The sequence below is a fragment of the Micropterus dolomieu genome, linkage group LG07, assembly GCF_021292245.1.
Source record: "Micropterus dolomieu isolate WLL.071019.BEF.003 ecotype Adirondacks linkage group LG07, ASM2129224v1, whole genome shotgun sequence".
Lineage (NCBI taxonomy): Eukaryota > Metazoa > Chordata > Actinopteri > Centrarchiformes > Centrarchidae > Micropterus > Micropterus dolomieu.
Window position 1 is genome coordinate 2,936,214 of NC_060156.1, and position 14,225 is coordinate 2,950,438.

At 38.5% G+C, this 14,225-nt stretch overlaps 1 protein-coding gene across 2 annotated transcripts in view; it reads left to right on the forward strand.

The window, feature by feature from the left end:
* The window catches only part of calcrla (calcitonin receptor-like a), a 32,391-nt gene extending 26,297 nt beyond the window's left edge, over positions 1 to 6,094 (forward strand). The window contains exons 8-13 of one of the 2 annotated variants that reach the window (XM_046053870.1): positions 164 to 317; positions 608 to 668; positions 1,543 to 1,609; positions 2,437 to 2,655; positions 3,307 to 3,348; positions 4,773 to 6,071. In XM_046053870.1, the coding sequence (XP_045909826.1) occupies positions 164 to 317; positions 608 to 668; positions 1,543 to 1,609; positions 2,437 to 2,655; positions 3,307 to 3,348; positions 4,773 to 4,994 (765 nt within the window). In that variant the 3' untranslated portion in view covers positions 4,995 to 6,071. Of the gene's footprint in view, positions 1 to 163; positions 318 to 607; positions 669 to 1,542; positions 1,610 to 2,436; positions 2,656 to 3,306; positions 3,349 to 4,772 lie in introns of both variants that reach the window. The other variant, XM_046053869.1, reaches the window with a different exon arrangement.
* The last annotated feature ends 8,131 nt before the right edge of the window (positions 6,095 to 14,225 follow it).

A 14,225-nucleotide genomic window follows, 5' to 3' on the forward strand; every position in this document is an offset into this window, starting at 1 on the left:
CATTTACATAGAAATCAGTGAAAGCTGCTTTAGTTCTATAATAGCTAGATTGATTGATTTATTTCACACAACTGTGAAATCACTGCATAAGGAAGCAACAGAAGCACAGTAGAACATGTAACAGCCACCATTCACATTCATTACGTGTGTTTTTCTTCCTCAGACGAGCTGTAAAGTGTCCCAGTTCATTCATCTGTACCTGTTTGGCTGCAATTACTTCTGGATGCTGTGTGAGGGAATTTACCTGCACACTCTCATCGTGGTGGCTGTGTTTGCCGAGAAGCAGCACCTGATGTGGTACTATCTTTTAGGCTGGGGTAAGTCAGTACAATGTCGTGTGTCAATGGTAGTCACTCTTTGTGCTGTGAAAATAGTCAATCATTTGTTTTCAGGTAATTTTGCAGTCAGTTTCTCTTCCTAGTTTATTTAAAAGAGGGAAAGCACGGTTTGGTATACCTACTTATGGATGAGCTGTTGCTCTGGTTTAACTTTTGTTTTGTAAGTACACGGTTAGTGTAAAATGTATCAAAACAGGATTGTACTTTAAAGAGTCTTAATAGCTTAAACTGAAACTGTAATTCACTATTTTTATGTATTTATTTTGCAGGCTTTCCTCTCATTCCGGCCACCATACATGCTGTTGCTCGCAGTTACTACTACAACGACAAGTAAGCATTCAAGTGCATGATCCAGAACAGTTAATATTTGGCTACAGCTCAGAAAAATATAAGTACATTTACATTTACTCATTTGGCAGACGCTTTTATCCAAAGCGACTTACATTTGAGGAACAACATACAAGCATCAACAGAGCATCAACTACAGATCTACAACTGACAATACTTACTAGTAAGAGCTCATAGTACATATCACATCAATAGGGTAAATACCTAGGGAAAGAATTAAGAGTTAACAAAAAAGTGCAGTCAATACAAAAAAAGTGCAATCAATACAAGATAATTGTAAGGGGATAGAAGAAGAGCACAGGAAGTGCATGTTAGAGGTTAGGAGTTAGAGGTGTTATAAGAGGAAGTGTTCTCAGAAGAGATGAGTTTTCAAGAGCTTCTTGAAGTTAGAGAGAGGTGAGAATAGCCAGGCGGCGTTCGTTGGAGGAGCGTAGCGGCCGAGAAGGAACGTAAGTTTGTATTATGGAGTTTAGGTAGATGGGTGCAGACCCAGTAGTCACTCTGTATGAAAGCATTAGTGACTTGAATTTGATTCTGGAAAATATAGAAAAATATAGTAGAAAAATATATTGAATGACAAATGGCAAACAACCCAGGTGAATTGTATACATAACAAGACAATGATGTTAGATCACAGTATATTCAGAAAACACAGTTTGTTCTGGTTATCTGCATTTTGCAAAGTTGAACAAAGCATTCGACCTCGCTGACAGGATCTTTTATCGGTCCCCATACTGAACTGTTCATGCTAGTTCATTTCTAAGAAGACCCATTGATCTGCATCATGGGCAAGTTATATGAGCCATTAATACTGTTGTGTAAACGTTTCCCTCTTGTCCTCTCTGCTCTGCTGTAGCTGTTGGATTAGCTCCAAAACATCGCTCCTCTACATCATCCATGGTCCCATCTGTGCTGCTCTGTTGGTAAGAAGCTTCTGTCTTTTTCCTGGCCCCAGTCGGTTACAGCAAAGTAAATCACACTAATGTCTATTTACTAGTAAGTAAACTAACTGATTTGTTCCACGTTTCTCTCGGTTGACTGCTTTTATTGCGCAATGAGCAAAAACAAAGTCTGCTTTTGCTTCCTTCTGAGTGGACACTGTGGGGGGCCTGAAAACAGGACACAGTCTCACAGCGTGCGTAATTGCGTTTATCTTGTGAAATCAATGCATCTGGCCCTCAAAGGATCTGCCCACTGGTGCCCAAGCCAATGTTGCATTCTGGGAATTTACCTTATCAGCACAGCCAAGGGATGCTTAAAAGAAAAATGATCCCTTGAGACTCTCGCAGGACAAAATGTTCAGAGCTCAAATAACCTTTACAATGATTAGTTCAGGTTTGCCTGTGCATAAAAAGAATTGTGGTTGTTTGCTCATAATTGATTTTTTGTTTAAACCTAACTAAGCGTAGGAATGAAATGATGATGAAATTATTTGTTATTACAGGCCAAACATTTAGTATGTGCCTAAAACAGTTATAGTGTTTATACAGACTGCCATAGATTTGTTTTCCAACCAGTAAATATCATAAAATATAATCATGTTCATTGTACCTTTGGCTTGTCCTGGTCCTGTCTTCTCAGGGTTTTATTTCTACTTAAAGGTTCTATTCATTGGCACATATTATTATAGGTATTTAGGGGATGGATTTACAACTCATCCCAAGGAAGTCTTTAACCAGCTGACAGCAGACAATAGCCAAAATGTAATTCTGATTTATTGATGGCCTCCCTTCTGCTGCTCCCCCTCCAGGTCAATTTGTTCTTTCTACTAAACATTGTGCGAGTGCTCATCACCAAACTGAAGGTGACCCATCAGGCGGAGTCTAGTCTCTACATGAAAGCTGTGAGAGCCACCCTCATCCTGGTGCCTCTTCTGGGAATTCAGTATGTCCTGCTTCCCTACAAGCCAGAGGGGCGGGTCTCCTCTGAAATCTACGACTACATCATGCACATACTGATGCATTACCAGGTGAGGTGATAGCCAGAGGTCAGCTTGAAGGTTTGACTTGTGGCTGAGTGATTGTTAAATCTTAAAAATCTAAAATAAAAATTGCATAAACAGCTGTACATTGTGCCATACTGTCTAAATGCAAACCCAGAGTATATTTTTAGAATGAAATTGTGTGCACTGCAGCTTGTGAAGCTCTGTTGTCCTTGTAACATGTATATGATTTATTATGAAACTTGATTATAGGTCAGTGGCTCTTTCCTTCAATGCTAGACACATTTACCAAAATGAACTGTTGCCTGGACATAAACCTCATTAGTTTCTTAGCTTTCAGTAAAAGCCAAGCATTCCCCTGATCTTCTGATGGGACTTTGTTTATGTTGAGGCGCAGGGAAGAACGACAGGAAGGAAGGCATGTATTATCTGAGCTGAAAGGGGGCTGAAATCACTTGGATGTTTGTGAGGTGTTATCTGATCATCCTGTGCTGTCCCGGCGTGGGCCGTGCAGGGAGAAAGTCTTGAGCAACAGGCCGAATTTGATCTCTGAATTTGATCTCTGAAGTTTCTCTGATCTTAAAATACCACCTACAAACAACTGATTGTTGCATTAGACCAGTTACTTAGGTGTACCATCGTGTGTGTTTTTCATGCGTTTCATTTTTTGAATTTCAGGGTCTGCTGGTGGCCACCATCTTCTGCTTTTTCAACGGAGAAGTAAGATGGGGTTATGTCCTTTCACTGTGTTTTTTTTTTTTTTAAGACCTGCATGCACACATACTCGCACTCATCCACACTTCCCCTTTGTGATCAGGGATAGATTAGGCAACTTCCTCCGCATGACCCTCTGAGCAGGATGGTGAGTTGTCTTGAATGGCTTAGTTCGCTCAGGCTTTGCTGAGAAATAAAAATAATTTACTGACAAGCAGCCATGGACTTTACATAGATTTCTTTCAATTATGCAGGTGATTGATCTGTATACAGATTGTTCTGAAGTGATTGTCTGTGGAAGAGGTGTTAACACATAGTTGAGCTTTACTGCTATCTCATATAATTAGATTTAAAGTTTGTATAAAAGATCTTATAATGATCCTGAGCTCATTATATGCTCAAAGAAACAGTGTTTTGGATTGCATATTGTATGACTTTTAAAAAAAAAAAAGGAATGTAGGCACATGAAATGCATGTATACAGATCTTTGATCATAACATGCTTGTCACAGAGCGCTTCAGAGAGAATTTGCAGAAAAACAGAAACATTTTCAAGATATACGTATGATCAAAATCACAAAACAACAAGAGTCCAAAAGCTTCAAATGTATTTATAAATTGTTGAACACCTGTAGTTTCAGAGGGAGAAATATTTGCATCCATACATCTAGCATTTATTTCTGTGCCGCTATAGTGCAGGTTGACAGATATGGTGGTTAGGGTGGCTACCTTAATGTGACAACATTCTGGGATGCTGCACCTGGCTGTTCACCAGGTCATAATCCCTCCTTAAACCTCAAATGAATTCTACATTTAAACAAAAGAGATAAAGCTTATTAACTAGTCGGCTCGGTAGGCTTTTTATTTTTCACCTTGGACAGAGCCAGGCTAGCTCTTCATCCCTGCCTCCAGCCTTTATGCTAGGCTAACCATGTCTCAGCTCCAACTCCTTAAGCACGGACACCAGATTGAAATGGCGTTCAGTAGCACCTGAGGTTCAATCATTTAAAGATACGTTAGTGTACGCAGACGTGAAACTGATGTTCGCGTCAAGATAGATGATCTTCTCATCTAACTCTTAGAAAGAAAGCATTTTACTTTTCTTTTAATACCTTTCTCTGCCTCTAGTGTTCCCTCAATGCAAATTTGAGGTTTATGCTCCTAGTGGCCAATCATGATAGCATTTCCTCACCTCATGTCTTTATTGTCTTTTACTTTAAATCTTTTTTTCTCTCTTTCTCTATGTGTGTCTGTGCGTGTGGACGAGGGTGGGGGTGGCATTATTGTCATTGTGTTTGTTTTCATAGTGTGAAGCACTTTGTGTTACATGGCTTTTGTATGAAAAGTGCTATACAAATAAAGATTAACTGACTGATTGATTGATTGATTGATTGAAATGATTCATATGTGAAATGTGGTTTCTCTGGTTAGGTCCAAGCAGTTCTGAGGAGGCACTGGAACCAGTATCATATCCAGTTTGGCAGCAGTGTAGGAAACCACTCCGATGCCCTGCGTTCAGCCTCCTACACGGCTTCCTCCATCACTGAGGTACAGGGCTGCTACAGCATCGACGGCCACACAGAACACATGAACGGCAAGGGCTACCTCGACGCCGACGCCTCTATCTTAAAGTCAGACAGCCCCTTCGCCTGACGACAGCACTCTTCCCAAGCTCTGTCTGCCCCATCCCCTCTTTAACAACTGCAGCATGTTCGGAGCTCCATGGCAACCAGGGAGAACAACAACTCACATATTCCTATAGATACAATGTCAGAAGCAATGCGTGAGGAAAAAGATTTTATACCCAGGCTCTCGCCCACCTGAAGAAGCTGTCACCTCTCTTTCACACCGACACAGGCCCCTTTAACAGGACTGTATGGTGAACTCGAAACAGCTGTGCTTTCTCTACAGTTTTCAACTGAACTGCTTCACTTGGACTAAGATGCATTCTGAGAATCACTATGTTGTTGCGATCTTTCTGCCTGACCACAAAATGGTTTTGAAATGGATGAGTATTAACTGCTTGACTGTCCTTTTGGGATCATGTTGTGCACAAACAGCCTTTGGTTACACTGTAAATTCTTTTGACATGGTTAGTGCCAAACCAAGAAGTCTTTGCCTCATTTCTTTTTTATTTTCAGTACAAAATCAGAACGAAGAAAGGACATCTAACAGGTGCGTAATAATATATTAAAGCTATATTATATCTTTCACATGTTAAACTTAATTTATCTGAACATATTCTTGTTCATTAAATGAAAATTAAATAAATACCATACAGTATTTATTAACGTCGACATTCTACTTTTTTTTTCTTCAAAAATAGTCAATTAAATACCAATATGACTTGTTGCCAGCTTCATATAAACCTTCAATCTTGTTTGTTTCAGTGTTTGTTTCCATGTGTGTAGTTAATGCAGATGATTTACAGAATCGTACCGTTAGCTTGCAGGCTTCATTTTTAGAGATTTCATCATGCTAATGTTTGAGCGTGTTTAAGTGATCCTTACTGACATGTGCATCTTTTGTATTATCACCAAGAAGCCATCGTGAAATCACGTGTACTTGGGTATCTAGTCATTACACTCGAATGTAACAGTGAAGTCTGAAGACCTGGCTCTGAACATATATGCATCACATTCCCATTCACTGTTGTCTTTAGCCTTACTCTTTTCAAATTACATAGATATAACCAGTATATAAGCATTACCGGGTGTTCAGACCGAAAACAGCACTGTGTTAAAACTGCAGGGGGCTGCTTACTCTTTTCAAATTACATAGATATAACCAGTATATAAGCATTACCGGGTGTTCAGACCGAAAACAGCACTGTGTTAAAACTGCAGGGGGCTGCGTTGATGTAGGAAACAAGTAAGAAAATCTTTTTTTGTTTTGTAATAAAAAGGCCAATACTTGAGAAGGTACCCATCTTATTTAGGTTAACTCACACAGCTGATGCTTCATTAGCTTCGGCTGGTGCAATTTCAGTGGCCAACAACTCTCCCGGCGTACATATCCTTCAAGACTGATCAAACACAAGACACCAGGGAATTATAATACTGAGGAAATATTCTACAACCCTAAAAAGTTATGCTCTGTCTCAATGATTGTGAGGTGAACAGTAGGCGATGTGAAAAAGGAAAGTTAAAACTTTCTGCGGAGCCCGCTGCGACACAGCTAATGTCAGTCTGAACACAGCCTTATTCAACAAGTACATGTGATGATATCATCACATCTCAGATGAAGAAACTGCAAAAAATAACCATTCTTAGCAAAGCATTTAGCTAAAGCAGACTGTATCTAAAGGTGGTCATTGCACTTATTTACAGTTATGCTGTCATTTCATTCACCCAAACCCAAAACCTTTATTTGCTTTTCCTTCATTTTAGAACATTTCTTAACACATTGTCCACAATGCTGGGAACATAAGTCACTATCGGCTGATGTAAATATTTTTATAACTCGTGCGAATGTGTGTGTGTGTGTGTGTGTGTGTGTGTGTGCGTGCGCATGATTTATATATACAGTATTTATGAGTGCATTATACTCAGAAGCATTCAACCATGAAGCAACCGTCTTATGTGACAGTGTGTGGGACGCTGATAATGAAGTTGTTTGTTCTACTGTGTATCAAAAAGGGAGGGGTGGGAAAGCTACTGTATCTGTCTGCCCATATTATTTGCCATCAGCCTTCTGTCACCTTTTTATTTTGTCTGTATTTGAAAGTGAAGAAAGAATAGTACCTCTTCATTCTGTGTAAGTTATCCATGCCTTATTATCAGAACAGACATACATATATTCACTGAAAGTTCTTTACAAAGGACATGTTATCTTTACTATTTCAATTTTATTATATAATGCAGAGTACTGAAAACCAAAGTGTCACAATTTCCATGTTTATTTAATATTTTTCTGTCTGTTCCTTTGGATACAGTAATTCTCTGAGTATGAGGCGGATAACCACATTTTTTAATCTTTCACGTGTAGTCCAAAATTACCACCTTCCAAGTAACTTTTAGCTTTACCTTAACTTTTCTCATCAGTCTTTAACACAACTAAGGTTAATTAAAGCACTTGATTATACACACAGGGAACAGTGACATATTTTAAAGAAACCTAAAAAGTATTGTTAGCTGCCAATGTTTGAGCTAAATGGTTCTTTTCAGATACAGGAATATATTCACAGTATTTCTAAGCAACAGGTATCATGTAAAATCCGGCTGGTGTGTCACGCATACAGTTTGTACTTTTTTTTATGTCAAATCTGCAGGACAGTTTCTTTTTAATCATAAACTATACGGTCTACATTTATGTCTGTGACAGTACTGCTTTTCATTTACTCTGTAGTGATGCATCATAAGCATTTATGAAGCTAGAGTAATTTCATCACAACCGTGGAAAAGCCAGAGACTTTTGGCAAGTGTAGTAACTCTTATGTACCATTTAAGTTGTGTATTTATGTGTGAAATGTTTTTATATGACTCTCCAAAGGGTTCGTGTTGTCCTCAGTGGCACTTTGGTGACATGTTGTAAATGATGACAAATGCGTTAAGGACAATGTCTGTAGTTTTTGTTCATACTGTGCTGTATTTAACTTTGCTAGTCTTGACACATTGACTCCACACTGCTGTTTGAATGTAACTGGTTGTGTTTTATTCTGTGGATGTGAAAAACACACACACACATATACATACACACACACACACACACACACATACACATACACATATACATATATATATATATATACACACACACACAATGTTTCTTTTAAATTATTTTACTGAATTAGACAATGTTGCTGTCTTTGTGTATCTGCAAACTAATACAGTATAGCACAGCACCAGCCGTCAATTCTATTTTTATTTTTTTGTTGTAATTGTGAGATTACTGCACAATATTGCTGCGCACACACGGTCACACATGTTTTCCCTTTGGATTTTGTGTGAAGTTTGGCCCAGCCCAAGGATTGTTAATTGCCAGTGGTCCATGTTTACTGCATACACTCGATGTGCACAACTGTTTTTTATATCGCAGTACTACACCTAAAGTAAATGTGCCAGTAAATAAGAAGCACAACTCATAATTTCACTCCATTACCTGTGCATGTAGTTTTCTGACCAGGTTATTAAAGGTCCTGTCCTCAATCTTCAACCACACAAGCAAATCCATATAGCAGAATTTTTTAAAACATTACTGTGGTGTTTAATATCCTTCATGTTTGTCTCACTGACATAAAAATGTGGCTTAAGTGTCAAAGTCAAGTCTGCCAAAAGGGTCCCCACAGTAACTGTCACAAGGAACAGACAGGCTTTTAGTTTTAGGTCATTCAGGTCCTCGATCCCTTTTTTAGTGAGTAGTTTTAGAAAAACTATGTGACAACACCTGATTAATACAAATGATCCAATCCCACTTGTGAGCAATACATTTACAGAGAGATTGTGAGGAGAAATGTTCAGTACAACCATTTCAAGTGTATAGACAGAAAAAGTATATATATCAAAAAGGACTGCCCTCATCTGAAAGAAAGCAGTTTGCAGATACGTTGCATATTAAAAGCTGAAATAGAAGATTGCTATATAGTTATGAGTCGGCAGCTGTCCCACACTTTTTGATGTCTACCTACATTATATTAACCTACATATTTAACCTTTATAAGTTACATCTTCATATATATATATATACATCTGAAGTCAGTGTTTGTACTGCACTGTGACCTTACAGATTCAAAAGGGTCACTAAACAAGTTGCAGAATATACTTTAAAAGACACAATCAAATCTCAAGTCAACATTGTTTCCATTGTGTGTCCGTGTGTTAACTACCAGAGGATTTCTTAATCTCACAGAAGTGTGTGTATAAGTTGAATATGGTGTGAAATATTTGTTTAATAGTGTCCCTCATGCGCATTTATTTTTTCCTATTAGGTCTCATCTTGACCTTTTCGGGCAGTTAAAACAAATGAAACACATTATTGGCCAAACGATGGTTGGGTGATAATTCAATATCATCTTTTATTGTGTCACTGTATATTTGTATCTCATAATGTATGAAGAAAGTTACACTAGCTTAATACCCTGCACAGCATGAACAGAACAGTGTGTTCTAGTAAAACACGCAAAAAAGGTTGACTCTTGATCGTGCATTTTAACATCCTCCATGTGATTTCTGAATACTTTTCTAAATATTTCAACATCTTTTATGAAATACATGATGATCTTCACAATTTTGTCTACGGCAGCCTCCCTTAACCTTGACACAGAGTAACCTTCTCGCTCTTGTAAGCTCTGTCACACCTCACTTCTTCGGACGGTAGGCCTACATCAATTTGGAATTTGGAAATAATATTCAAAGGCAAGACAGTGCAGGGCTTAATGTGTAAAATACATTAATAATACTGCTACTGATAATACATTATTAATAAAGATTTCAAATGAGTGTGGTCCTGGAATATTTAGTGGTGAGATATTTATGAAATTCAATCAATGCAGGACTGCTCGATTATGCACCAGTGGCATATTGTCACTGCACGGATTACCAACCATCCCCAAGCTACAGAAACTCTGCAATTGTACACATTCACAGAAAGATTTTAACAATGTGTTGTGTGTGTTCTCTTTCCCCCCCCCCCCAGCGTCTGCTTTAAAACAAATGAGTCCACCAGCGCGGGTGCAGCAGAGCACCTGTTTAATGTTGAGTCCTCACTCCACAAGAATTTGCTGTGGGCATTTCACAAACTGCTCTCAGATGAGTTCAAAAGTTCATTCACGATTCTCCAACTGTAGACTGCAAAACAACAAAAGGCTAATAACACGTTTCCAGCGCCAGCCCCCTCTGTATCCCATTCTGTCCAATTATATCTCCCTGTACCACTAATTTACTACCGCTCCACTGGCTCCAAGCAGCCTGAGCTGACATACGGAATTTCATATGACCCTTATCTAGCTTTTCAGCATGTGGCAGCTTAGATCAAAGGCACAGCGTGTCACTTTAGCGAAAGGGTAAGATTTTCAGTTGGTGATGAAAATGTATATAGCACACATTTCCTGTAGTTCTATTTGAACAGACATTTCATGTATTTTTCTCTGCTCCTGGTGGCTAGTCTCCCTTTTACGTGACCTGAATAAGTAAGGCTGCACACCACTGGCTGGTAACTCGCAAAGGGAGAGGCTGCTTTAGGGTGCTGTCGCCTGCACTTAGCCTCAAAAGCAGTGATACGTTTGTACACTGCACAAAGCGCAACATGGGGGCTATTACGTTGTTGTCTCATTTATACGTTTTGACTAGAGAGAGATACTATTTTTTTTCTCCATGCAGAGGTATAAATATATTCTAGATGGGATTAGGGCACCTGAAATGAATGGCAATAAATATACCAACTTTTTCTAGTTAAACAACAGTCATTCTGCAATTTTATTGAGCACCTTTAAAAGTGAGTGTGCACCCTTATCCAAACACTGCTGTTCCTTACGTACTACTGTCTATGGCTGTTTGTGCTTGATTAAAAAGGCTATAATCTATATTTTTATAATAACATTGTATCAAATGACAATGTTAGAACAATGTGAAAGGGTCGTAGTGATGGACCTACAGAGAACTATCACCTGACTTTGCAGGTTCTTGATGGTGCTTTATAGTGAGTTTTAGCCCATTGTTTATCTGTATGGTGAAAATGTGTCAGTGTTCACAACTTCTTTCTGCTGTCTCCAAATGACCCAAAAAATCAATTACTGCAGGTTTAAAAAGTAAACAGTGGAAAGCAATTTGTGTCCTACTCAATGGATTTTTGAGGGTGTCTGATGAAAACACTGGAACTCCAATTTTGACCAGCACAAATTTGACTGAAGTTTGTGCAGTTTGTTTTAATTTGCCATAAACAGTTTTCTAACGGTACATGCACTGGCTATAGATTGCTAGCAAAGTATACGCTGACCATGTGTAGCTACTTTCTTGAAAAAATTAGTTAGAATTTCAAAATAAAGAGAAGACTCCTCAAAATTAGTTAGTATCACAATATAATGAGGTAGTTTCTCAAAATAATTACTTGGTATCTCAGTATAATGTCTTAGCTTCTCAAAATAATGAGAAACCTTCTCAAATAATTACTTAGTGTGGAAATCCATTTCCGCCACTGTGATTCTGTAAGTCATTACGATGAGCTTCTCAAGATATCTCTAAACAATGACTTAGTATCTAATGATGACTTAGTAGCCTATCTCAAAATAATTAGAAACTCTCACAATAATTACTTATGCATTTTAAAATAATGTATTAGTATCTCAAAATAATGACTTAGTATGTCAACATGAGTTAGTATCTCAATATAATGGCTTACTTATCTTAAAATAATGAGTCAGTATCTCAAAACAGTGACTTAGTATCACAATATAATGAGTTAGTATTTCAAAATAATGAGTTGCTTATCTCAATGTGTGTGTGTATATATATATATATATATATATATATATCACAGAAGTTGACATTTTCCTTGATAATGTATACTTATTGGCCTAAACTGATGGAGAAATTGGTTCAGTGACTGGCTTGAGGCAAAAAGTTCTCCCATTACTCAGAAGTGCAATGCTAAGACAGGTTTGATTCATTTCAGCACAACAGTGTTGGCTCAACCCTTAACTGCACCACACCAAAAGAGCTCCACATGAGAAGGCGCCAATGTGTGTGCTTGTCGCTATCTAATCAGCTCCCCCATCCGGCACCCCTCCATGACAGCAGAGGAAATGGGTACGAAGGGAGGCCTTTAGCTTAATGAAAACATGTACCCTGTACCGGAAGACGCTAAGCAAGATTGTTTACCCTAGGGGAGTCTCAGAAATTACTATCAACAGGTCAGACAAGTGGGGTTTAAATGAATGTAGCCTGACTAATTGTTACTTCCTGGATTTTTTCATCATCATCATCTTGTCCTGTTCAGATGGGATTCATCAGTGTCAAATAAATTTTGTCTTTAGATAAATGTCCACTCCAACTTGATCTTCTCTTATGAGTATGAACAATTTAAGAACTTTTATGAGATTCATAAACATTTTCTTTTTTATAAAATGATAGTGAGCAATCTGATTATTAATGCAGATTATCATGAGTTCTACACCATGACATTGCAAATAAAAAATATATATATATAAATATATTATTTATTATAAATAATAAAAAAATAAATCTGACATTGGCCAAATACAACATAAATGAAAAAAACACTTTTCAAAGAACGTCTTCATTAGCAAAAAAAAAACAAAAAACTGACTTTGTTTGTTACTTCTGTTAAATCTTTTTTCCCTTGCACATTTTTGTGCGTGTTGCTTTGGGCTGGTGATGGCGCTTAGATAAGATGCTTGCCTTTGGTTTGGGAGACCTGGGTTCAAGACACCTAGTTGCTCCAGAGGCGTGTGACCTCGGACATGTATAGCAATTGTAAGTCACTTTGGATAAAAGCATCAGCTAAATGAATTAATATAATGCTTTAGCATTAATCCACATTATCTAGCTATATTTGCATTCATCCAATCATTGTCAAGTCACTTATTCTGGCCAGGGTCAAGGTGGCAACAGAGGAGCAAAGCAGCATAATATCCTATTCCCCAACAGCAACCTCCTGCTCCTTCAGTGGGATCCCATAGTTATCACATCTAAACCTTTTGGTATGGCAGACATGGGGTTATTTACTGCAGTTCATTTGGGTCTGGCAACACCATTGGTTGGCTGTGGGATGTCTGTTTTACCTGATTCATACTATTCCCAGATGTCTATGGACTAGCAGCACTCCAAGTGAGTAAGTCTTATGACCTTATGTCCAAAAATCCAAACCATTTGTGTAATCTGCTGGTTGATTTCAACTAGAAAAGCTGTAGTGAGACTTTTCTCAAGGCAACATTTGCTTTGAATTATGTATCTATTTTTCTGTTAATTTACAAAAAGATGATTTTTCCTGTTGTGCAATAGCAAAAGTTTATCCCACTGTATTTAATGATGTTTAATCCAGAGTGGCTGAAGTATGCCACAGTTACATTGGTTTGAAGAAGAGGCTATTTAGGTCATTTGAGTTATTACTTCTCTGGCTGTCTCTGGATCTCTCTCTGAATGCTCACAATCTTCTCTGCATACCCCATAAGTTCCCAGCAGGGACCTCCTCAGGATCACTGCATGGACAGGTGCAGATATCTGAGAGTCTTGCTGCTGGTTCTCTCCCTCTGACTGTCTGTGGGGTGAGGGGTTCACTAAGCGTTCCCATTCCTTGGGAAACACCCAGGGGCTTTGTTTTACATGACGTAAAATGGTGAAGGAGTGCAATGTTTTCTGAACAGAAGCCAAAGCCATTGAAAGAAAATAACAGATCAAATTATGAACTTTTAGACCGGGAGTGAGAATAATGTTCATGTTTAAAGTCTCTTATGAATTGGGGCACCGTGTTTAAGGGGTGTTAAGATGGAGTGGGGAAAGTCCTGCTTCTTCACAGCCAGTACTAGGTGCTGGCAGGAGGTAAGAGTCAGCTAATGTGACCCTGTTGATGAAGGAGACCAGGACATGTTATCAAGAGGTGCGTCTTTGATAGTAGTAGTAATCATTTTGTCAGAGGGAGATTGGTTGACTGAGAGTGAGAGTAGACAATCATGCTAAAGAGATCTTATTATTTCTTTATGTGGTTGTGGTGTGATTTAGGTGAACAAAGAGGATACTGTTGGATTGAGTCTTATGCATCTCAACGTGTGTGGATTGAGGTGTAAAATTACTATTTCCAAAACACAGCCACTAAAAACAGGACACATGGGCACTTGATAAACCTACTGCTCTACAGAAATGCTACAGTCCTTTGTCAGTGCTGTTTACCCAAATGCAAATAAAGGGGGGGGGGGGGGGGGGGGGGGGAGGG